Here is a 25549-nt window from a genome sequence, read left to right as displayed (position 1 = left end):
CACTGCCTTCTTTGGGGCTTGCCCTACGTTCAGTTTCTCCAGCCAGAGTGTTTTAATCCCTTGCTCCCCCTTTTTCTGTTTCCAACCCCGAGATCTGCAAATGCAATTGTACATGTGTAGCAACACTTGCAGTCCCCACCGCCGTGGACGAACAAGCAAAGGTCCGCGACCCCAGGGACAGGATTTGCTGCGATCACTATGTGGGGGTTCATGCTTCTCAATGGGACCCCCGCAGCATTAATCCTTCGGTGCCACGACTACCGCGGTCGCATTACCGTGAGCGGCCACGGCACCGATCTGTACCTATCCACAACTTATTATTAAAGTGTCGTAATATGTGGCAATGTTCCATTGAAACATTCTCAGTGACCGTGCTTAACCAGTATGGGAAATATTTTAGCTTCTATATCATATCTATGCTAAAATGTTTCTAGTTTTCTAATGTGTGATCCAAAACATTTTCCCTCCCACTGTCTCTGTACGTTCTCCCTACCAACCAATTAGACTGTAAGCTCCTCGGAGCAGGGACTCCTTTTCCTTAATGTTACTTTTATGTCTGAAGCACTTATTCCCATGATCTGTTATTTATATTATCTGTTATTTATTTGATTACCCCGTGTAGTACTACTGTGAAGCGCTATGTACATTAATGGCGCTATATAAATAAAGACATACAATACAATACAACATGCCAATCATTTTGTCATCTGAAAGGGGCAAATAGGTTGTATTGAAACAATAAATTCATTCATTTCCATTCTCATTGTTCTAATCACATTCTTCTTTTCCACAGTGCAAAATCATCACAGACGACTGCAGAACACTCTTCTGGGTAAGAAAATGGTTTCCTTTTTTTTTTATATTGTATAATAATAGTTTTTTTTTTAATGTAACACTGATTGTAGTGTATGTAGTGCTGTACATAGATTATTTTTTTACAGACAAGTCCCTGCCCCAAAGAGCTTACAACCTATTGTTTTGGTGCCTAAGGCGCAGGGAGTTAAGGTGACTTGCCAATGTCACAAGGAGCTGATTCTAGGAATTGAACCAGTCTGCCCTGACTCAAAGTCTGTCATTGTTCTCTGAATCAGTGTCTTTACTAACTGAGCCACTCCTTCAGCTGTCTAGTCCTTGAGAGCCACCCATTAAGTAGATATTCCAGCATACCAGAATTTTTAGGAGATTTAATAATAATAATAATAATAGCATGTTCTTGTATAGCGCTGCTAGTTTTACGTAGCGCTTTACAGAGACATTTTGCAGGCACAAGTCCCCACCCCATGGAGCTTACAATCTATGTTTTTGGTGCCTGTGGCACAGGGAAATAAAGTGACTTGCCCAAGGTCACAGGGCCGGCAGCCACCGTACTTCCCCCAGCATTCCCCTTGCACTTCCCCCAGCAGCCTCACTTCAACCAGCACCGATTTTAAACCCCCCCCCCTCCTGATCCCCGCACCCCAGCCTGGCACTGACCCCTCTCCCCCCCTCAGCCCCAATCCTCGAAGACAGCCGACACCGGAGGTAGGGGGGAAGGGGGCTGTGTGTGTGCTGAGTGGCTGTGAGTGTGTGCAGAGTGTGTGCAGTGTGTTGTGCGTGTGTGCAGTGTGTTGTGAGTGTGTGCAGTGTGTTGTGAGTGTGTGCAGTGTGTTGTGAGTGTGTGTAGTGTGTTGTGAGTGTGCAGTGTGTTGTGAGTGTGTGCAGTGTGTTGTGAGTGTGTGCAGTGTGTTGTGAGTGTGTGCAGTGTGCTGTGAGTGTGTGCAGTGTGCTGTGAGTGTGTGCGCAAAAAAACCACACACTCAATCACAACCAACACAGACACAACACACACACAGACAGGCACAACACACACACACAGACAGACACAACACAAAATCATAAGTCACAGATTTTCACCTGGGGGGGAGGAAGTACTACTGTAAGCCTGCTCCTGTCCTGCTGAAAACTGGGACGGATAACACAGGAGGAGGAGGGGATGTCTGTGTGCAGGGAAGGAAAGCCCCGCCCCCTCTGACACAGAGCAGAGAAGCATCCTCAGCACAGAGCTTCTGGCCGCCCGTGCACAGCTCTGCCTGCCCCCAGGTTTCCCCGCACGCAGCCCGCACCCCCCTAAATAATCTTGCGCCCCCCTAAATAATCTTGCGCCCCCCAGTTTGCACACCGCTGTTTTAGGAGATTTAAATAGACTGAAAATTGCCAGTCAACCTAACTGTGACCTATAAAATGGCTGTTCCTAATTGTAGGTTCATATTGCCAAACAAATGTTTTGAAAGGAAATGAATGAGATCCCTTCATTTTCCATTGAGTTGCATTGTGTCTAAGGATTGTCTTTCAGCGTTAAATAAATCTCTTAATTTTTTAATTTTTTAATGTATTACGAGGGATTCCCCTCTTAAATAGGGAGTGTGGGATAGTGTGGGTAAGAAGCCTGCCACACAAGAGGTTGGTGTACAAAATAAAGAAAATTGGACTCAGTAATAATATATGCACCTGGATTGAAAACTGGTTAAAGGACAGACAACAGAGGGTTGTCATAAATGGAACTTTTTCAGGTTGGGCTAAAGTCGTGAGTGGAGTACCTCAAGGATCGGTACTGGGACCCCTGCTTTTTAACTTGTTTATTAATGACCTTGAGGTTGGGATCGAGAGCAAAGTCTCCATCTTTCCTGATGATACTAAATTGTGTAAGGTAATAGAATCAGAGCAGGATGTCATTTCTCTTCAGAAGGACTTGGAGAGACTGGAAACGTGGGCAGGTAAATGGCAAATGAGGTTTAATACAGATAAATGTAAGGTTATGCATTTGGGATGCAAGAATAAAAAGGCGACTTACAAATTAAATGGAGATATATTGGGGGAATCCTTGATGGAGAAGGATTTAGGAGTGCTTGTAGACAGCAGGCTTAGCAATAGTGCCCAATGTCATGCAGTAGCTGCAAAGGCAAACAAGATCTTATCTTGCATCAAACGGGCAATGGATGGAAGGGAAGTAAACATAATTATGCCCCTTTACAAAGCATTAGTAAGACCACACCTTGAATATGGAGTACAATTTTGGGCACCAATCCTAAGAAAAGACATTATGGAACTAGAGAGAGTGCAGAGAAGAGCCACCAAATTAATAAAGGGGATGGACATTCGAACTTATGAGGAGAGGCTAGCTAAATTAGATTTATTTACATTAGAAAAGAGGCGTCTAAGAGGGGATATGATAACTATATACAAATATATTCAGGGACAATATAAGGAGCTTTCAAAAGAACTATTCATCCCACGGGCAGTACAAAGGACTTGGGGCCATCCCTTAAGGTTGAAGGAAAGGAAATTTCACCAGCAACAAAGGAAAGGGTTCTTTACAGTAAGGGCAGTTAAAATGTGGAATTCATTACCCATGGAGACTGTGATGGCAGATACAATAGATTTGTTCAAAAAAAGGTTGGACATCTTTTTAGATGGGAAAGGTATACAGGGATATACCAAATAAGTATACATGGGAAGGATGTTGATCCAGGGATTAATCCGATTGCCAATTCTTGGAGTCAGGAAGGAATTAAATTTTCCCCTTAATGGGGTTTTTTGTTTGCCTTCCTCTGGATCAATAAGTAAGTATAGATATAGGATAAAGTATCTGTTGTCTAAATTTAGCATAGGTTGAACTTGATGGACGTACGTCTTTTTTCAACCTCATCTACTATGTAACTATATACTATGTAACTATATATGCCATGCAGCCATCTTGGAACAGAGCTTTAGGCACTCTTTAAAAAAATGAAATCACTCTGGAACAGCAAGGTTTTTGGGTTTAGAACTGCTGCAGACCTACACTAAGGCCAAGCTCATGGTGGGGGCGCCGTCGCGCGCACTTCTGCAGCCCCAGCGATGTGTGCAATAGTCTGCAGGAGATTGGGGAAGTGATTTGAGGTGTGCCGGGGGCGTCACAAAGCTGGTTCACCCTCATTGGCTGAACCAGCTCACGTGACCCTGACGTCACATGACTGCAGCCCGAAATCTCAAATTTACTTGTCGGGCCAAAATGTAGCAGCGTCTACGTGCTCCAGCACCGCGAACACTTAAGGAACTAGAATAGGAACACAGGTAAGAGTCCCGGACGTGCGTGTGCACGTAGCAACGCTGCCAACGTGAGTGCGGCCTAAGAGACCCTTTCAATAAGAACTATGTAGTTGCCTCCTTTCCTATTGTGTCAGTATGTGTTAACTTGGTAATATTATTGTATGTATATCTTTATTTATATAGCGCCTTCCAAGTACACAGCGCTTCAGAGCAGTAATACACGTGACATAATATTATAACACATAAAACATTAGGAAAAGGAATGCCTGCCCCACAGAGCTTCCAATCTACGTGATAGAATGTTATTAGAATATGTTGACGTCTTATAAATCAATAACACTTGACTTCATTTCCTTTAGCTGGACATGAACCCTACATTGATATTTTCGAGCAGCCACGGCAAAGAGGCATGAGATTTCGGTACAAATGTGAAGGTCGGTCGGCCGGCAGCATCCTCGGAGAACGCAGCACTGATAATAACCGGACCTATCCATCCATCCAGGTAACGTTGACAAGATAGAAATCATGAGTGGAACAAGATTAGAAATTATGCTGCCGCCATGATAAATACATAATGGGAACACATAGTTAGCAGAGAACCTGGTCCACGAATACTATTAAAATGAGGAGGAAAGAAAGATATACTAGGAGTATTGAAATGTATAAAAATGGTACATGTGAAAAATGAGTTGGGCCACAATGTTACAGCTGATGCATTTCAGGACTAACGCTTCATCAGAGGACTCAGTGCTCCTCTGGCTAGTCTTGTTTCAACCCAGTTCAAGAACCGCTGGAAAATTTGCAGCGTTGCTTTTGCATAGGTAACAGGTGTATAATTATTGCTTTTTTTTTTGCTTTCTTCAAAAGTTAAAACAGAAAAGAAAAAAATGATATGCCAATCCGTACTGGGAGACAAAGGGAGCAAGTACCCTTCTCAAGCAGCAAGACGACTTACTTCTGCACTATTATAAGTGACCCTGTATGGGCCGCCATGTATGGTTATACCAGACCACTGTGTGGTCCTAGCTTCTTATCAGTGGTCAGGAACACGGCTTGTAGATCGAGATTTCATTTTTGTTATTCTGATCTGAGCATGCTAAAACCTTTCCTGCCTCCAGGGGCAGATTTCTAATTAACAAATAAGTTAGTGGCAAGCACATGTGGCATTTAATATAATTGGGGCCCAAGTAGCCACATATGCATTTACCTAAATATGGCTAAGTAACTGGTACTGTTGCTATATGATCTCAACTTAAATATTTAAAATGTAATACAGCTGTGGCCCAGGAAGATGAATGATTGTGACCAGGAGTAAACGTTTGGTGGAAAGTTCACATAAATTGCATAATTTTTGTCTTTGTTTGTGAGAATTGCCAATGACACAGCAAACTCATAACATTTGAATGTCTGAGCCAGTGAACCATATTTGTATTCTAAAATAGACAATCATTAATAAATATGTTAGTATCTGCTTACTAGTTTGATAAGGTCTAAAGAAGGAAATCTCACTCTACTAAAAGATTTTAGCTAAATTGTATTGACCTTTAAAAGCAAGAGGGTTCTAGGTAGGTGCTACCTCGGATTTGTGTAGAAAGTATTCAAAGATATCGTGAGGGAGACAGAAAATCCAATCAATGATGCACTCCCCACTATAGAGAGAGAGTTTGTTTTGATGTATCCTGATATATCAGGGTGTATGATCAAACTTAACTTTGAATTTATATTCCTTAGAAAATATTATGTTGTAGTGATGCTGGTGATTAATGGTCCTCGTTTATACAAGCGAATTTAAAAAATATATGTAACCCTCTTATCCCCCACCCGACATGAGATTGGGTGGGGTACACTCCTTTCCAGGTTACGCTCGGGTGTCTTGGTGCTGTATACCTGCTGGTAACAGGAGGGCTGAGAGCTCCGCGATGTTGTGGGGAGAACCAGGACAGGGATAGTGGGTGGTGGGACAGGTTACCTTGCTTTTGTTATCTCTGGGTGTTCAGCGCATCCAGCCAGTAGGGATCCTCTGGGGTCTGCAGAGGAGAGGCCCCCACTGACACTCCTCAGATACCAGAGACAGGGATCCACACAGCAATATGTTTTGTAGTTTTATTGCAGGAAAGCAGCATCACAGTCTGTACACAACATTTTCTCTCAGCATGCCTATGCCCTGCTCAGCTCTCTCTCTCTCTTCCTGCTCATAGTAACATAATTCCCCTCCCTCCTTACCCAGGTGGGGTAAGAGGGAGAGAAGGCTTCTCTATCAGCTCTACTCAATATCTTTTCTCAGACTAACTGATCTTCACTAACTGATAACTTAATTTAGGAGGTGTGTCTCAATTTGGACATCTCCGGGGAGTGTCTCTAACTTTGAATCATTACAATACAAAGCCGGATACAGATTTGCCCACACACAGCAGGGGCGTTCCAACCAATATCCACCCCTTTGATTGACATACCTCATGTTGCAAAGCCCGCCCTTGAATATTGCTACATGATTCAAGGCTGAAAACTTACATGCAAGCCATGTGAAGGAATTAACCTTTCCACTGCCTGTACTAACAGGACTGACAGAGGAAAGGCCCAGAATTAGCAATAGCTGCCAAAGGCCAGGCTATATACTCCATCTGGTAAAACTCCAACCGTCCCGGCTTGGACTACAGCAGGTATAACCCTTACCTTGCTGTGCAACACCTGTAATTTTACATGAGCTGAAATGCAATAACTGCTATGCACTTCAGCTTAACAGAACTGACATACTTACTACATGGACACAGATACATGGCAATAGAGTGACTGACTAAACAGAACCATTTCTACTAACACAGCAGTATAGAATGCATTAATAGTAATGAGCAGGATCAAGTTTCTCGACCATTCTACCAGTATCAGGCACTTTTACTGAGTAGCACCTGCGTCTGCCGAACTCTGAGATATATTCTACTCGGTCTATGTGAATATCTCTCCCCACCATCCATAATTTTAATAACTGGGGAGCTCTATCCAGATCCACATAGGCGGGATCTTTCGCATACGTCCCAAGGTGGGTAATAATGGCCTCTTTCGCCCACTCTAGACGTGAACTTCCACACTGCACATCAATTTCTCAGGGAGATATGGGAACTCATACCCCATCTTCCTGAACCTATTTACTAGTACTCGGGCTGCTCGGCTGAACTTCGCCAAGCTTTGATCAGTAGCGGTGCCCGGTAGCACCCAGAAAATAGGACCTTTCCACATAGGGGTTCCTTCTGCCTCCTCCCTGACAGGAGACAATACATTATCGGATCTTACTGAGTCCATCCCATCATCATCACAATCCCCCCACTGCACAGACCCTTCCAACATTGTCACAGGCATATTAGACAATAGATCATATGGTTCCATCTGAGCCGCGGGACTCACGGGTGAAGAGGGCCTGGGGGTCAAAGGGCGCACCGCGGGACTGGTGATGAACGGGGAGGGTGGGACAGAAGGGGCAGATGACACAGGGACTGGGAACTCCGGTGACAAGGGGGCCTCACCAAAGTCTCGAGGGGTCACGTTCAGGGAACTCTCCCCCGAGAGGAGCAATGGCACAGTCCTGGGTCAAGTTCAATTTGCCCCTCCCTTTGGCCTTAAGGTAGCGGGTTTCAACCAGCGCTTTGGCCTGCATTGCGTCTCTGGCTTCCTTCCGCTCCCTAAAACGCAGGAGGAAAAGATATCACTGGAGCTCACCCGGCCGGGTGACTCGGCGGCTATCTCATCTCCTGGTGGTGGAGCAGCAACGGTGGAATCGGCTGGCACTTCTCCCGACTGGGATGGAGCAGCATGTCATCGTAGTGGCGCTCAGCATCTCGCATATAGGTGGGATAAGGCCAGGCTATATATATTTATGTATATGTATGTATATATATATATATATATATATATATATGTATATATATATATATATATATATATATATATATATATATATATGTTTATGTATATGTATATATATATGTATATATATATGTATATATATATATATATATATATATATATATATATATATGCAGTGCTCGACAAACCCGGTCGCCAACTCGCCAGCTGCGATCGGATATTGGCTCGTGGCCAGTAGCTTTTCCCCTGCTCTGCAAAAACAAAATCCCCTGCTCGAAAAAAAAAAAACCCTCTGGCTGTGACGCGGCTTGGATTTGCCAGGACTTCAAACCGCCCTTCCTTCTCTGCACGGGTAAGTAATGGTGGGGGGGGGGGGGGGGTTTGGGGGTGCGCGCGCGCGTGTGTCTGCTGCTCCTCCTCCTATATATCCTCCTGTATAATTGTGTCACCTCCTGCTTACAAGACCTGCACTGATCCGGTCATGGAGAGGATTGTGGTCAGATGCTTGAGGTGGGGGGGAATTTAATGCACTGTAATAAATATTTATATATACTGTACTGTTCTGGTGTTTCTCCCCCCTTCCTCCGGTACTCCCGCTGCCCGCGCGCCTCGGGTGCTTCACCCCCCTCCCTCCGGTGCTCCCGCTGCCCGCGCGGCTCGGGTGCTTCACCCCCCTCCCTCCGGTGCTCCCGCTGCCTGCGCGGCTCGGGTGCTTCACCCCCCTCCCTCCGGTGCTGCCCGCGTGGGTCGGGTTTTTCACCCCCCTCCCTCTGTTGCTCCCGCTGCCCGCGAGGCTCGGGTTTCACTCCCCCCTCCCTCCGTTGCTCCCGCTGCCTGCGCGGCTCGGGTGTCTCTCCCCCCCTCCCTCCGGTGACCGCGCGGCTCGTGTCTCTCCCCCCTCCCTCCGGTGCCCGCGCGGCTCGTGTGTCTCTCCCCCCCATCCCTCCGGTGACCGCGCGGCTCATGTCTCTCCCCCCTCCCTCTGGTGCCCGCGCGGCTCGGGTGTCTCTCTCCCCTCCCTCCGGTGCTCCAGCTGCCCACGCGGGGCGGGAGGTAGTAGCAGGGTGTTTGTGTGTGTGTGTGTGTGCGTGCGTGCGTGTGTGTGTGTGTGTGTGGTATGAGAGAGAGAGAGAGAGAGAGAGGTATGGGAGAGAGAGAGAGGGGTATGGGAGAGAGAGAGAGAGAGGGTATGGGACAGAGAGAGAGAGGGAGAGGGTATGGGACAGAGAGAGAGAGGGTATGGGACAGATAGAGAGAGAGGGTATGGGACAGAGAGAGAGAGAGAGGGGTATGGGAGAGAGAGAGAGAGAGGGGTATGGGAGAGAGATAGAGAGGGGGTATGGGAGAGAGAAAGAGAGAGAGGGGGTATGGGAGAAAGAGAGAGGGGTATACGAGAGAGAGGGAGAGAGTGTATGGGAATGAGAGAGTGTGTGTATGGGTATGAGAGAGTGTGTGTATGGGTATGAGAGAGTGTGTATGTGTGTGTGTGTGTGTATGAGAGAGAGAGAACGTGTAGGACACCAGAGGTACCCAGTCACCCCCCACCCAGTCAGTCAGTCATCCCCCCCACCCAGTCAGTCAAAAGTCAGGCCCCCCCCCCCCACCCAGTCAGTCAAAAGTCAGTCACCTCCCCACCCAGTCAGTCAAAAGTCAGTCATAGTCTGTCATCCCACCCCCTGCCCAGTCATCCCACCCAGTCAGACAGTCAGTAATCCCCACCAAGTCAGACATCCCATCACCCCACCCCCCCAATCACCCCACCCCCACAATCACCCCACCCCCCCAATCACCCCACCCCCCAATCACCCCACCCCCCAATCAATCACTCCACCCCCCAATCAATCACCCCACCCAGTCACCCCACACCCCCAATCACCCCACCCAGTCACCCCACACCCCCAATTACCCCACCCAGTCACCCCATCCCCCCACAGTCACCCTCTCTCTGTCTCTCACCCTCCATCTCTCTCACACTCTCTCCGTCTCTCTCACACTCTCTCTCCGTCTCTCTCACCCTCTCTCTCCGTCTCTCTCACCCTCTCTCTTCGTCTCTCTCACCCTCTCTCTTCGTCTCTCTCACCCTCTCTCTCCGTCTCTCTCACCCTCTCTCTTCGTCTCTCTCACCCTCTCTCTCCGTCTCTCTCACCCTCTCTCTCTGTCTCTCTCACCCTCTCTCTCCATCTCTCTCACCCTCTCTCTCCGTCTCTCTGTCTCACAATCTGCATCTGGATATCTTATTTACCCTGTATATCTTAACTGCCCTACACTACACCGAAATAACCTATTCTGCTTTCTTTCAGATCTGACTCAAGCTTCACACGGGAGACATCGGAACCCCCCCTAACCCAGAAGACAGGTAGGGAACACATCCCCTCCAATGTATAACATTGCGGGAATGAGGGTACCTGGACATTGACGGACTGCAGATCAGGTAAGATCCCAGGCCGGATTGCTGCTTTAAATATTGTGAAGTGGGGACGTCCAGACACTGGTTAAGGGGTTCAGGAAACTAGTCATTCACATCTGGCTTTTTTTCTAGATTTGACATTTATACACAAGGACTAATTGTAGTATAATGTAATACAATAAATAAACTTATGTCAAAAACGAATGTTCTTACTAGGAATTTATTCAATTTATTTCATTTATGTTATTTTTAAATGCGGGTCTGGGGGCGGGATTAGAGGCGGGGTTGGGGGCGGGACTAGGGGCGGGACTAAAGGCGGGGTTGGGGCGGGACTAGGTGGCGAGTAGATTTTTTGGTTCGGCGAGTAGATTTGTGGGTGATTTGTCAAGCACTGTATATATGTATGTATATATATATATATATATGTATATATATATATATATGTATATATATATATATATATGTACACAATACAATTATATATTTAAAACTAGCTCTGTTTGTTTTTCTATTTGAGGTAGTAAAAGGTTACTGAGTATTTAGGGGGTTTGCCTGATGTTATTGCTACAAGTTCCACTTCAGTAGAGTATCCTATATGCAGTACAGTAGTTTAAATAGGCTTTATTGCTATAGTGTAGCTAAAGGTACTGCATAATTAATAGTATGAAAAAAATGTTCTTATCATATATTTAACAGTTTTGTTTAGTAGTGAAGAGATGTGGGATGTTTCTGGTAAGGGGTTAAAGTGTTGGAAATATAGTACTAGCTGGAAGAAGCTAGGTATATTGAAAGCTTATTGCTATTCGTCCTTTATGATAATATTACAAATGACTACAAACAGGAATACAGACCCTTAGAAGTTTTTTTGTTGATTTGAAGGGCGCTTGGTGTCTTGCAGGTACGCTGACAGCCTTCCCCCGGGCTACGTAGAACTCGTGTTGTCAGACGCATCACAGACTACCCGCGGTAGCCTTTAGTGCGTCTGACGTCACACTTTGGTGTTTGCTAAGGTCCATGTGCTTCATAGTGGTTTATTTCTCCATTTTACTAAGAGGAGTGGCAGTGCCTTGTCTGAGAAAACACGGTGATCTGCAACACCACTGTGATATGCAAAATCATTCCCATCACCTGTTTTTCGGGTAGCGCAGGTATCAGTGATGCTCTTTAATACACTGTGTGGGAGTACTTAAACTGTACAGAAAATATTTCATAAGCCTTTATGATTCATAGCCAAATGCTTGTAGTTTCCTCTAGCGTTGTCCAGATCAGCTCACTCACTGATGGATAGAAAGTTACCAATCAATCACTTATATATATGTATGCCCATCTCACCAACAGGTCCTGTTAAAGCAGCAATGCCACCTGCTCATTTTCTTTGCTCCCAAGTGGCAGAGTAGGTGGCACTTCAGTAGGACACCTTAACCACAGCCCTCCAACTCACGGTATTAACTGTGGGTTGGAAATAAATACTCTCCAAATGTCTTCCTACGGGGTGCGCAGTACAAATGTTCCACCCCGACTATCTTCGCTACCAATAGAAATCACACCGGAAGCCTCATGTAGGTAGCAATCCATGCAGAGGTGGGATGTCAGCGGACAAATATCTTGAGACCCTAGATTTTTGATCTCTTCAGAGCAAACCTTTTTGCCATTTACAAAGTAGCTACCAACTAGATGGCATTGGCTGCTGTCATTAGTGCCATTTTTATTTATTTATTAGCAAAATTGAGGTGAATTTGTCAATTCAATATAAATTCTTCTACTGAAGGTTCGCCTGAAATAAATGTGAAAATGCAACAAATTGGTGAGCCCTACCTACAGATATCACTCGGTTGTTTTGTTGTTGTGTATTTTCTACTTTTTTTTTTATCATCATTAAGTGCCATTAAGGAGGGCTGTAATTAATAAAAACACATTTTAGCCATAAATATAATACAAATGTCTGCCCAGGTTAGGATAGAGCACTGACAACATTTGTCACCTGACATAAATAACTACATTAAAAGCTCTAGTGATCTCTCTCTCTCTCTCTCTCTCTCTCTCTCTCTCTCTCTCTCTCTCTCTCTCTCTCTCTCTCTCTCTCTCTCTCTCTCTCTCTCTCTCTCTCTCTCTCTCTCTCTCTCTCTCTCTCTCTCTCTCTCTCTCTCTCTCTCTCTCTCTCTCTCTCTCTCTCTCTCTCCTTTACATTTGTTGCTTGGAGTGCTGGCTGCTATATATATATATATATATATATATATATATATATATATGTCTTCCCACCCAATATTAGCTGGCTGCTATATATATATATATATATATATATATATATATGTCTTCCCACCCAATATTTTAATTTGGCTGTATGCTAATCCTGTAAATGGCGGCATATATGGTAAATTCTATATACCAGCAAAACTATCCTTGTAATTTTTTGCAGATGATGAATTACATCGGTAAAGGCAAAGTGAGGGTCACTTTGGTTACAAAAAATGAGCCTTACAAACCCCATCCCCATGATCTGGTTGGCAAAGACTGCAGAGATGGATATTATGAAACAGAATTTGGTGCAGATCGTAGAGTTTTATGGTAAGTACATTACATAAGATTGAAGCAGGAGGTCTCTGGAGCTGAACCCTGATCATTTCAGCTCCTGGGGCCCCTGCTTTTAGAGATACTTACTTCCGTAGAGGGTGCCGGTAGGCACTCCGCTTGGCTAGCAGGAGTCATGCAATGACCGCTTTTAAAGCTCCCGCACGTCAATAGGAAGCTGTGATGTCAACCTATCCTATTGGCCCACGTGATGTGGAAGCTTTAAAATGTAGAGAGATACCGGCACCCCCAATGAAGTAAGATTCTCCTGAAAGCAGGGGGTGCCTTGCTTCCAGAGATACCTTATCTGCGAATTAGGTTCTGGTAGCAGCTCTCCTCGGCAAGCAGGGATCTCGTAGTGGCCGCTATTCAGATATTTTCTAGGGCCAATAGGAAGCCGTGACATAATCGGTGCGGGGCTCCCTATTGGCCCATGTGGTGCAGGGCTTCAAACCTGAAATCCCTGCTTGCTGAGCCAGAACAGCTACCGGCACCTAGTTCTGAGGTAAGTATCTCCAGAAGCAGGCGATCCCTGGAGCTGTAACTAACGAGGTTCAGCTCCGGAGACCCCCTACTTCAATGCTATCTTTAAAAAAATTAATTAGCCGTCTGGTATTGTACGCACTTACTGTATTGTGACACTGTAGTAAAAATAATGACCCAATGAGGGTTACTCAACGCTCTCTCTTCTGAACTGATTTCATCTTCCATTATGCAACAGCTTATGCAACCTTGCAGCTGCTCAGCAATGTTAAATGTGTACCCACTGTTATGGTTACAATTGTACATTGTCATGGCTGTTTCTTTGCGTTAGGTTTTAAAAGACACAACTTGCACAAGTTCTGAGTATCACATCTAAGATGGATTCCTCCAGAATGTTTCCATCCAGCCAAACACACATCCATCCTTTTGTTTATCACATATACATTTTAGCCACAGTGGTCCAGTAGCTGGACGTTTGTATAAGCAGAAACTCACACAGCAGTAGAGGAGGCCTTAGCTATAGAAATAGGCATAAAGGCATCGGATTTAGACTTGAAGATTCAAACTTAACGTGAAATATTCTACAGTATAAAAACATAGGAGAAAAATGAAGCGAAATATTATTTAACGTTAGAATGAATGTTTACAGTATGTTGGTAACACTGCACGTATCTTTAACTACTACGGTGCAATACTTGAAGCTGCTATTTGAAGAGGAACAGGAGGACTTCCCCTTTTGGTCAGGGCAGCAGTGCGAGTAATACTGATCACATGGTAAATAGAGCCAGAATCTCTGAGGTAGTTCTAGTGCCATAAACATCCTGGCTTCTAAAGGCTTAAAATTTCTGGCAACAAAAGGCAGGAAAGTTGTATTATGTAAATAACCATATTCACAACCTTTCATGAACTTTTTATTTGAAACATTCTTATGTTTGCATTTCTCTTTGCTAATAGCTTGTGTTGCAACTAAGATGTTGCTGCAACCAATCACACTGTGAGCATGTGTCTCTTGATTAGTCAACCTGTGTTCTTCCCTTTTCCCACTCTACTGTACCTATTCGAATTGGCCGTCCTGTCATTATTAATGCACATTCATTAGCCTCTTGTGAGTGATCTTATACTGCGCAGGCGTTAATGCAGTCAGGGTGGCACAACAAGGCTCTTCTCTGCATGGCAGTCACCACGGGGATTACGATGCCCGCCTCCTCTGTGTTATGCCAACAGCTTCTTTATACCAGCTTTCTTCCCCACCCACCTTCTCCCTACATCTCTCCTTATCGATTTTTATTTCACGGTAATTTAAAACTGTTGGGAGGACCGAAATAGGTGATTAGGGTAAAATAATTGTGGTCTGAAGTAGGACGGGGGCTTTAAATTGTTCCTCTTATCTCTCTTTCTGTCCTTTTTTTACTTTCTGGCCCACACTATTAATGTTCCATGCCACATGTTACACTCCTCTGCTCGCTGCTTCAAATAGTACTGTATGCTCTTGGCCCAGATCCCAGCTCTTGTGTGGTTTCCTTCAGGTGTAATCCGGTACAATGATGCCTAGGCAGAGTTAAATCTTTAGCTAATGTTATTTCTACAGCTGAACATCTCATAGTGGGATTTAGGTGGTGGACCTCTTAGCTGTCGGAGCATTGCAGGCAGTAAGTGGGTTAAGCACCACTGATGTTTTCCATTGCTACACCTTGCACACATTCTCAGCATGCTATAGAACTTATTATACTAATATTAAATTTTATTACATTTATATTATTATCTGGGAAAACCACATGTAAAAACTGTCTTACAAGCACAGCCTGAAATCCGGGTGGGCCGGTTTACTAGTCCAAAAATGTAAGGGGAGGACACTCCCTTGTCAGAGTTTGATTATATTTATGTAACGGTGTTTCTGGCCCGGCCTGACCCACCCAATCTCACATTGGCCCCTGTGGTCTAACCGGACCCCATTACAGTGTGAATATGCCTGATGGTGCACCTGCTGGCTACAGGACTCCTGAGTCTCCCGCATGATGGTGTGTGGGGAGAACCCGTCAGACAGGCAGCTGAGGTAGTGTGCTGAGTCTCACCTAGTTCCAGTGCAGCGCCTCCACCTCACCAGGGTCCCTGCGTCCGCAAGGGGATGATCCTGGCGAGGAACTCCTCCGTGGTGCTCCTCTCTGTACACTCATTCCAGATAGATACACGAGAGGGTTTCTGGCTGAACTCATCTTTATTGACACGGCAGGGCAACTGCCCTCCACAAGGAGTATCTTCAGCCGCTCATCTCGCCAGTGCTCCCTTTAGTTAGGTATGTCACCTAGATCAGGGATTCACTATTCCCGCAGGAATCACTGTCCTGTGCCAGGTCCCTGGACACAGCCTCCCATGGAGTTACTATAACATAACTGACACTCTGATAGAACTTGAACTCCTTCCTCAGCTCTGACAAGAGCTGGAACTCCTTGCTCAGCAGAACAACTAACTAGACAGCAACTTTAGAACACTGTGCTGTGCCTTATGTAAGCTTCTGAGGCTGACACATCTCTGACATCACTAACCATGGAGTCAGAGCATGTGACCAGTCCCAGCCATACACAGAGCACCCCACCAGGGGGTGAGGGGAAACCTCCATAATTACTGCTGGCATGCCCACACTTACCAGGCCTTACTGCCAACAGGAGAGATGACTGTAGGCATTTTACATGACCGCTACATTCTCCCCCTGGTGAATCCCATCGTCCTCGCTGGGACCTAAATTTGTATACCTCTTTCCAGGAAGCACTGTAACGGAAAACATAATTAACATCACACAAATTTCCTCATAATACAGTACACATGAATACAGTCATCCGCCAAGCCCGCCCCGACCAGCAGCCACGAACCCGCGTAATGTCTCAGTACCCCCTTAATAATAGTGATCTGGGTCAGGTTTCCTCACCTCCCGGTTACCCATATCCAGGACCGTAACATAATAATGCCTAGGTGATCCTCTCTCTGGCACATAGGTCACCCTATGTTTGTGAACATTTCTCCCTATGCTCCACACTCGCATCAGGGTGTCTATTCTTTCTTCCGCCTTTTTACCTACAATGTCGCTCCCCCTATTGGCTAAATACAGCTCTATAGTTTCTTGGAGCCACGTTTCCCTATTGTCCTCAATTTCATCCATCAGGGGCTCCGGAACATAGGGATACTCCAACCCATGGGATTTTTTATATTTGGCTATTATAGCCCTCTCTGCCCTACTGACCCTGGTCAGATCAGCATTACCTGCCCTCCCAGGTAACACCCATGATAGGGGCTCATCAGAATCTACTGGGTCTGACAGAGTGTCAGGACCCATGGGCGCTATGTCTCTACGCTCCAGCTGGAACCACCTCTTCTGTAGTTCCCTGTCCCTCTGCTCGGGTGTAAACTCTCCCTCTTTCCACCAGAAATCTACCACGTCCTCCCGCCGGATGAGGAACCGAGTACGGTCCATCCATGCGGAATACCCCTCAAATAGTGGAGCCCACCACCTGGTCTCCTTAAAGGGATTAGGCCCTGGTTCCCGGTCGTCATCAAATGAAAATACCACTGACGACCTTGTGGATCGCGAGTTGAACCACCTCGAGAACCCCGGAGCCTTTACTGCCGGTTGGGGTGCTGTATCCGCCACCCTCAATTCCCCTCCTCCCCGTGAATCACCTTCCGTAGCTCCACTGAGCTGCCTCTCCCCAGTCCGTTTTTCCTCCCCCCCCAAAGGTATGTCCACAAGTTCCAAGCTGGGCGGTGAACCCGGTGACCGTGTGATAGGGGTAGGGGCATTAGCTAGGGCATGGGGTTGGGTATAGGGGCAGGGAACGGGACCCCACGGGGTTACGACCCGCTCCTGGCTGTCCGTAGACTGGTCCAAGGATGATGTCTCACCCTCCTCAGTCCTGAGATCGCCTCTCCGATTTCTGGGCAATACGAGCGGTCGGGGACCTTCCCCCAATCGCCGAAGCGTCGCTGCTTCCCCTTCCTGGGTTCCGCCGTCGCCACCGGAAGTGACGTCCTCCCCGGAACCGGAAGCGTCGCCATCTCGCGTTGGACCCCCATGCGGGATCTCTTCTCCCACGACATCCGGTTGCTCCGCCGTCGCCACCGGAAGTGATGCCGTCCCTCCACGTGCGCGTTGGGCCTGGCGCGGCCCTTCCAGCGCTTCGCCGTCTGTTGTGACCAGGTAAGAGATAGGGCTTTTTGGCTTACCCATCCGCAGGGGTGTAGGCGTCTCTCTCCCATCTCCGCCAGGTCCTGGGATGGCGGGACTCCGTCGGTCGGATCGCCGATCTGCGGGGGACGTCCGGTCACTCACCCCACGGGGCGTCGTTCTCCCCGTCTGTCTTTTCCGCTCCGTTCTTGCTACCGCCAGCTCACGGAGGTCCTCATCAGAGTAGTCCCCTCGCCCCGACCTAGGGGTCTCGGGGCGGGGTGAAAGTCTCTTTGCCCCTGTCGCGGGGTTTAATCCAGCCGCCTCAATGGCCAGTGACCCAGCCGACTTGACCGGCTCCAGTCCCCTGTCTCCGGGACTCGCGCGGTTGATCCACAGCGCGCCCGGGGACTCAGCAGAGCGCCGTGTCACATCCACCGGGGGGTCAGCAGGCTGTATTGGAACGAATGTGGGCATAGGCCACAGATACAAAGTCCCGCAATGAGGGCAACGTGCCATCGTATTCACTGTACCTCCGGGCAGCCCGCATTGTAGGCAGAGCCCGACTACCGTCTCTGTATTGGCCACCCTCACCACCAGCACCCCGCCGGGCACTGAGTAGGGCTGGGTGGAGACCATAGTGCCCACAGTGGAGGAGCAGGCCATTCTTGGTACAGGAGTCACTTCCTGTACAGGTCTCTCCTTCTCTGTGGTTCCTCGCAACTGACTGGTGGAAGTTGCTGGATCCGCCACTCCCTGCTTCGGCTCCTCCCTTCTCTGACAGAGTTGGAACCCGCCCCCAGGGGTTGCAATAATGGGCGGGTCCCACAGGGGAATATCATGCCCCTTAATTAAGGCCGCACCTCTCTCAGTCCTGGTGGGCGCGGTCTGCGTTTTCGCGCCAATTTCCTCCCCAGAGCTGGAGTCCTCTCCCGCGGCTAGTTCCCGCCTTCTCCTTGCAGCAGCTTTTTGCACAAGGTACCTTTGCTTGCAAATCACCTCCATGGCCGGAACTACTTTTTGTAGTGGCGCCGTCTGGATATCAGTCCCTGGGCCCAGTGGGTGCATCCCCACAGGCCATAATTGAAAGTCACTCCCCCTGGTAGAAATCAGGGGAGGGTCCCATAAACTCAACGGTTGACTCAACACAGGGGCTGAATTAGTCACTGTCCATCCCGGCGCAGCCATAGCTTTCGCGCCATGCCCCCCATCAGGGCGGGGCTCTGCTGTTCGCGCCATTCCCGGCCAGCTCTGTGCAAGTCCTGCAGCAGCCATTTTTTCTGCGCCTGGCCCATGCGGTTTCCCTAGCAAGCGGGAACCGCCATTTTGGTTGGCTTTTAAGCCCAAAAAGTCAGTCTGTTTGCTCTCCTCACGGGGTTCTCCCCCAATTATGACAATTTCCTCACACTCTTCAAGGGTGGCCCCTCGCTGTCCCATACAGGATAAAAATGGGGCAGCCATAGCCTTCGCTCCGCTCCAGAGCAAACTCGTTAAGGACAATTCAGCGACAGTCTGCTCTTCAGTGGGTTGCACGCCACGGGTGCCCTCCCCATCAGCCTCTGTCCGCCATTTTACGTTCTCCGCGCCACGCGGCTCCTCCACTCTCTCATAACAGTTGTCGTACATGAGGCTCCACTCTGCGGGGCAGCCACCACACCGGTACAATAAAGATTCCTCCCAGTCTGTGCTCCCTACGGTGAGTGTCTGGAATGGCTAGGTACTCTGGCTGGCTCTGCCATGCAGTACTTGGGGCGTCTACCTGTCTTGGTCAGCCTAGCGCAGACCCTCTCCAGGACTCCTGACCAAGTTAACAGGCTGTCCCTTCTGGCATCCTACCAACTAGCACTGCCTCAAGGTGACTCGGTCAGCTATAGCCCGCTCCAGACCCCTCACTCCCTTCAGGCCCCTAGGTTGTCCCTGCGCAATATCCTGTCAGCCCCCTGACCACCCCTAGGTCCGTCCCTACGCAGCACAAAGTGGCAGCAGACACTCTCCCTGTTTCCCAGTGACCTAGCTAAAAGCCTGTCCTGTTGACGGATCTGATCTCAGCAGCTCGCCTCCAAATGTAACGGTGTTTCTGGCCCGGCCTGACCCACCCAATCTCACATTGGCCCCTGTGGTCTAACCGGACCCCATTACAGTGTGAATATGCCTGATGGTGCACCTGCTGGCTACAGGACTCCTGAGTCTCCCGCATGATGGTGTGTGGGGAGAACCCGTCAGACAGGCAGCTGAGGTAGTGTGCTGAGTCTCACCTAGTTCCAGTGCAGCGCCTCCACCTCACCAGAGTCCCTGCGTCCGCAAGGGGATGATCCTGGCGAGGAACTCCTCCGTGGTGCTCCTCTCTGTACACTCATTCCAGATAGATACACGAGAGGGTTTCTGGCTGAACTCATCTTTATTGACACGGCAGGGCAACTGCCCTCCACAAGGAGTATCTTCAGCCGCTCATCTCGCCAGTGCTCCCTTTAGTTAGGTATGTCACCTAGATCAGGGATTCACTATTCCCGCAGGAATCACTGTCCTGTGCCAGGTCCCTGGACACAGCATCCCATGGAGTTACTATAACATAACTGACACTCTGATAGAACTTGAACTCCTTCCTCAGCTCTGACAAGAGCTGGAACTCCTTGCTCAGCAGAACAACTAACTAGACAGCAACTTTAGAACACTGTGCTGTGCCTTATGTAAGCTTCTGAGGCTGACACATCTCTGACATCACTAACCATGGAGTCAGAGCATGTGACCAGTCCCAGCCATACACAGAGCACCCCACCAGGGGGTGAGGGGAAACCTCCATAATTACTGCTGGCATGCCCACACTTACCAGGCCTTACTGCCAACAGGAGAGATGACTGTAGGCATTTTACATGACCGCTACATTTATATATATATATATATCTCCCCACAAATTAAGGTTATGGTGGGTAAAAAAAGTGACAAAAACCCTCCACAGTAAAGCATAAAGCAACTGTAAATATTACTGTATGTTCATTTGCATGTCTTAGACAGGTCTGCAACCCTGTCTTTCCCCATTATCGCCCAGCATACAGAGCTTTCACTGCATCAAGGGATTCTGGGAAATGACATCCAAATGAGCACTCCCGTGCCACCTTTGTCTCACCTTGTGTAATACGAGCTTGAGACAAAAGATGGCACGGAGTGCTCATTTGCATGTCATTTCCCAGAATCCCTTGCTGCAGTGAAAGCGCTGTATGCTGGGCGATAATGGGGAAAGACAGGGTTGCAGACCTGTCTAAGACATGCAAATGAACATACAGTAATATTTACAATATATATATATATATATATATATATATATATATATATATATATATATATATATATACATATACATATACTAGCTGAGAGACCCGGCGTTGCCCGTGAGTTAAATTTCCCGCTAGGAGGGGGTGGGGGGACAGTGGACAGGAGGGGGGGTCAGTGGACAGGAGGGGGGGACAGTGGACAGGAGGGGTGGGGGGGGACAGTGGACAGGAGGGGGGGGCTGTGGACAGGAGGGGGGCAGTGGACAGGAGGGGGACAGTGGATAGGAGGGGGGAGGGACAGTGGACAGGAGGGGGACAGTGGATAGGAGGGGGGAGGGACAGTGGACAGGAGGGGGGGACAGTGGACAGGAGGGGGGGACAGTGGACAGGAGGGGGGGACAGTGGACAGGAGGGGGGGGGAAGTGGACAGGAGGGGGGGACAGTGGACAGGAGGGGGGGGGACAGTGGACAGGAGGGGGGGGCAGTGGACAGGAGGGGGGGGGAAGTGGACAGGAGGGGGGGTTGCTTAAAATTTCCGGGTCCCTCCTCTCCACTCCCCCTGTATGTTTCTCGGCTCCCCCCTCTCTCTCCGCTCCTCCCCCTTCCCCCCCATGCGCAGCTCCGGTCTCCACCCTACAGTGTCTGACACACACACAGTGTCCCACACACACACAGTGTCCCACACACACACAGTGACACACAGTGTCACACACACACACACACACACACACACACACACACACACACACACACACACACACGGTGTCACACACACACACACACACACACATACACACACACGGTGTCACACAAACACACACACACACACACACAGGGAGGCACACACACACACACGCACACACATTGTCCCCCCCACACACACTCACTCACACACATAGATATGTCACCTCTCCTTCCGGGCGCCGCCATCTTAGGCACTCGGCGCCGCGAGGGAGGAAGGGGGTCCTTCCGGGTGCCGGAGAGGGAGGTGAGTGAGCGCCGGGGAGGGAGGTGATTGAGCGCCAGGGAGGGAGGTGAGTGAGCACCGGGGGAGGGACGTGAGTGAGCGCCGGGGAGGAGATGAAGCGCCGGGGAGGGAGGTGAGTGTGATGGGGGGGGGAGAGGACAGAGAGAGAGTGTGTGTGTGTGGCCGAGGGGGAAGAGAGTGGCAGTTGGGTGACGTCAGACCCACCAATCTGATTGGCCAGAGGCTGAGGACCAATCAGATTCACCGCAGCTAGTACCAACCTTTCGATTTTATTTATTAAGATATATATATATTAAAGACTTTCGAGAATGCATCTACATACTGTATCCCACATTGGTCTCCCAAGCCATTCTCAAACATAATATTGTTTCATTCTTTTACTAGCCTTTTCACTCAGGCAGTTAAACGGTTAAACTGCAGATATTAATATACAATTTGTGGACATGCAAATGATTACTTTCAGCTTCCCCATTCACAAGAGTTTCCTTAAAGCTTTGCATCATGATACGCTGTGCAGCCACACCAGTGCTCAATGAAGTGCAGAAAGAGCAGTGTATTTTGGGATAGCCGTTTCGTCTTTTGGCGTTTTTTGGCATGAGCCTCATTGTCACATCTGCATTTGCAAAGTTTGAAGCAGGTTGCAAATCAGAAACCATTCAGAGATTTCAACCTTTCAACAACTTGGCACTTTCACAGAAAAGTACTAATTTCAGTCAATGAGAATCCATTGAAGTCTATTGGACAGCTGATACTAACAATTAGTAAGATTGACTGCAAATCAGTGAGAGTTGACAAGAAAGAGTAAATCTATGGTGGAAAGGTGACAAAAACTCCTCACTGTACAAAATGCTGCAAAGTCAAATTTACTGAAAAGTGCATCCATATATATCACAAAGATGAGGAGAAGGGTGTCTGAATGTTGGTGCTTTCACTCTGTCTATACTGGTTCATATTATAATGAACATAGAGTTAACCAATCCGCTTACAAACTTTCCCGGGTCTTTAAGACCTTGCATCCTGGAAACCTCATAAGTTCTGGGAGCCATTGCATGAAATGTTAGTGATATATTTCCTTAAGAGCTCATAGTTACCTTTTTCAGCCTTATGTGTGTCCATCATTTACCTGTATTCAGACGGGGCTTCAAACGCCCACCTAAAAATGTCAGGGGTTAGAATAGCAAATTACATGCAATTCCCGATCCACAAGGCAAAGTTAAAGATACAGTAGAAAAACAGAAATAACTACATGTCTTATATTCTTGCTTCCAGTTTTCAGAACTTGGGCATTCAGTGTGTTAGGAGAAAAGAAGTCAGGGAAGCCATCCATTGTCGAATTATTCGGAAAATTAATCCCTTTGCTGGTAAGTTATCATTTTATTTTTTTAATTATGACTAATATGACTACTTAAACCAGATCTGTCTGCTCTAGATCATAGGTTTTGTTGGGTACCAATTGTCCTTTTTCATCTAATCTGTTCGATAATTTGTTAGGGACCAATCCATCTCGAATGCACAATTCTTCGCTGACATCCTTACCTGTTTGCTCGAGCTGGCTATGCAGAGAGCCTTACTGTAGATGATTTCCAAAAGACCGCTACTATAATAGTTATATAAGCTGCCCTGAATAATTTAATATTGACCCCATTCATTAAATAGAGAACAGAGGGCAAATAGAGGGGGCAATTGGTATTTCAGTGGATAATTCTGAGCTGATTGGAGAGCAAAACATTGTAAAATATGACACAACACGCACGAGGAAGTGACATCATCAGAAAGATGATCACCACTGTTTGGGTCATATATTGTTGATAATTAGGGCAAAGATGTCCTAGTAAAGGTCACACAGCGCCCAAACATTGGCGATTCTTGTGATTATATTTATTATGTCTATGTGGCTTCATGCATCTGAAGAAGAGGCCTCTGCAGTGTGAAAAGCTTATGCCCACTGTGACAAACGGCTTACTCCGGGGCTCCGCCGTCTGTCCGGGACTGTTAGAACACGGTCTTTTAGGGTAGGTTAAATGATGAGACGTCACGTACTGTTCCTTTAAACAGGCTATGCCTGGTTTATTCAGTCCCAGGCACTGAGACTGCCACAGTTTAAACAGAAAACAAAGCCAAACAAAAAGCTGCTCGTCTGAGCGATAACTTAAACTTAGATGTCCCTGACTCAGAGTTGGAAGTGGCTTGTCCACTTCCACCAACAAAATAAGTACCTTTGCAGTCTTTAGACAAACTAACAGAATGAATGAAGCGATTTGGGAAAGAGGCTTTCTCACCCCTCTGCAGTTCAGCAGCCTTCCAGGCTCTTGGGCGGGGCCCAGAGGAAACAGGAAACAGGTCTTATATACCTGAACTCTAATCAGCATGACAGGTGACAGAAAACAGGCAGCAGACAAACTGTGGAATGGAGTGCCTGTACCACGAGGCTGCCCTGTTCAGCTTAGACAGGACAGAAACTGTTCAGTATCCTGGGAGCCCTGTATATGGAGTTTATTACCAACCCCTGGTTTCTGTCACATATCCTCCCCCCCAGCTCAGACCTCGAGGGGTGAGCGACCATGGATATTAGGGAGTGCATCCTTGACAACCCGTCGGCATTGCCATGTTTGTGCCCCGACCTGTGTTCCACAGAAAATTTAAAGGGCTGTAGGCTTAGGAACCACCTGGTCACCCTAGCGTTCTTCTCCCTATTTTGACACATCCAGGTAAGGGGTGCATGATCTGTGACCAATCGGAACTTTCTCCCCAACAGATAATACTTGAGTGTCTCTACAGCCCACTTTATTGCGAGACACTCTTTCTCGACTATGGAGTAATTTTTCTCCTGGGGATTTAGTTTCCTACTTAAATAAAGGATGGGGTGCTCCTCCCCTTGAGACTCCTGGGAGAGTACCGCCCCCAGCCCTACCTCAGATGCGTCGGTTTGGACTACGAACTCTTTGGAGAAGTCAGGTGTGACCAACACTGGTTGGGCACAGAGAGCTTCTTTCAGGCTTCTAAAGGCCTGTTCGGCTTCGGGGGACCACTTTACCATTAGCGGTCCTCTTGCTTTTGTGAGGTCGGTTAGTGGGGTTGCCTTAGTTGCAAAATTGGGAATAAACCTCCTATAGTAGCCAATTAACCCCAAAAAGGTCCTTACTTGTTTTTTTGTGACTGGCCTTGGCCAATTTTGTATCGCCTCTACTTTGAGTGTTTGTGGTTTGAGTAACCCTCTACCAATAGAATACCCCAGATACTTGGCCTCCTCCAGACCAATAGTGCATTTAGCGGGGTTAGCAGTTAGTCCAGCAGACCGAACTGCGTCGAGCACAGCTTGGACCTTTGGAAGGTGGGACTGCCAATCTTCACTATGGATTACCACATCATCCAGGTAGGCGGCAGCGTACCGAACATGTGGTTTTAAAATTTTATCCATCATTCTTTGGAATGTGGCGGGAGCTCCATGTAAGCCAAAAGGCAGCACCTTATATTGAAAGAGGCCGTCTGGGGTTGAGAAGGCTGTTTTTTCTTTTGCCCTTTCTGTGAGGGGAACCTGCCAGTACCCTTTTGTTAGGTCTAGGGTTGTGAGATATCGGGCTTTGCCCAGTCTCTCTACAAGTTCATCCACCCTGGGCATAGGATAAGTATCAAATTTTGACACCGCGTTTAGTTTCCGGTAGTCATTACAAAACCTTGTTGTACCGTCTGGCTTTGGGACTAAAACTATAGGGCTGTTCCACCCACTTTGGGATTCCTCAATTACGCCTAGT

General features: G+C 47.7%; 1 protein-coding gene across 1 annotated transcript in view; it reads left to right on the top strand.

Moving 5' to 3' along the window:
- REL (REL proto-oncogene, NF-kB subunit) overlaps positions 1 to 25549 on the top strand; it is a 90708-nt gene that overhangs the window by 22309 nt on the left and 42850 nt on the right. The window contains exons 2-5 of the mRNA XM_075596188.1: positions 794 to 832; positions 4428 to 4570; positions 12750 to 12898; positions 23067 to 23158. Of these exons, the coding sequence (XP_075452303.1) occupies positions 794 to 832; positions 4428 to 4570; positions 12750 to 12898; positions 23067 to 23158 (423 nt within the window). The remainder of the gene's footprint in view (positions 1 to 793; positions 833 to 4427; positions 4571 to 12749; positions 12899 to 23066; positions 23159 to 25549) is intronic.

Source organism: Ascaphus truei, chromosome 4, assembly GCF_040206685.1.
Source record: "Ascaphus truei isolate aAscTru1 chromosome 4, aAscTru1.hap1, whole genome shotgun sequence".
Classification (NCBI taxonomy): Eukaryota; Metazoa; Chordata; class Amphibia; order Anura; family Ascaphidae; genus Ascaphus; species Ascaphus truei.
Note: the sequence above shows the minus strand (reverse complement) of the source record. Positions and strands in the feature narration are given on the sequence as shown.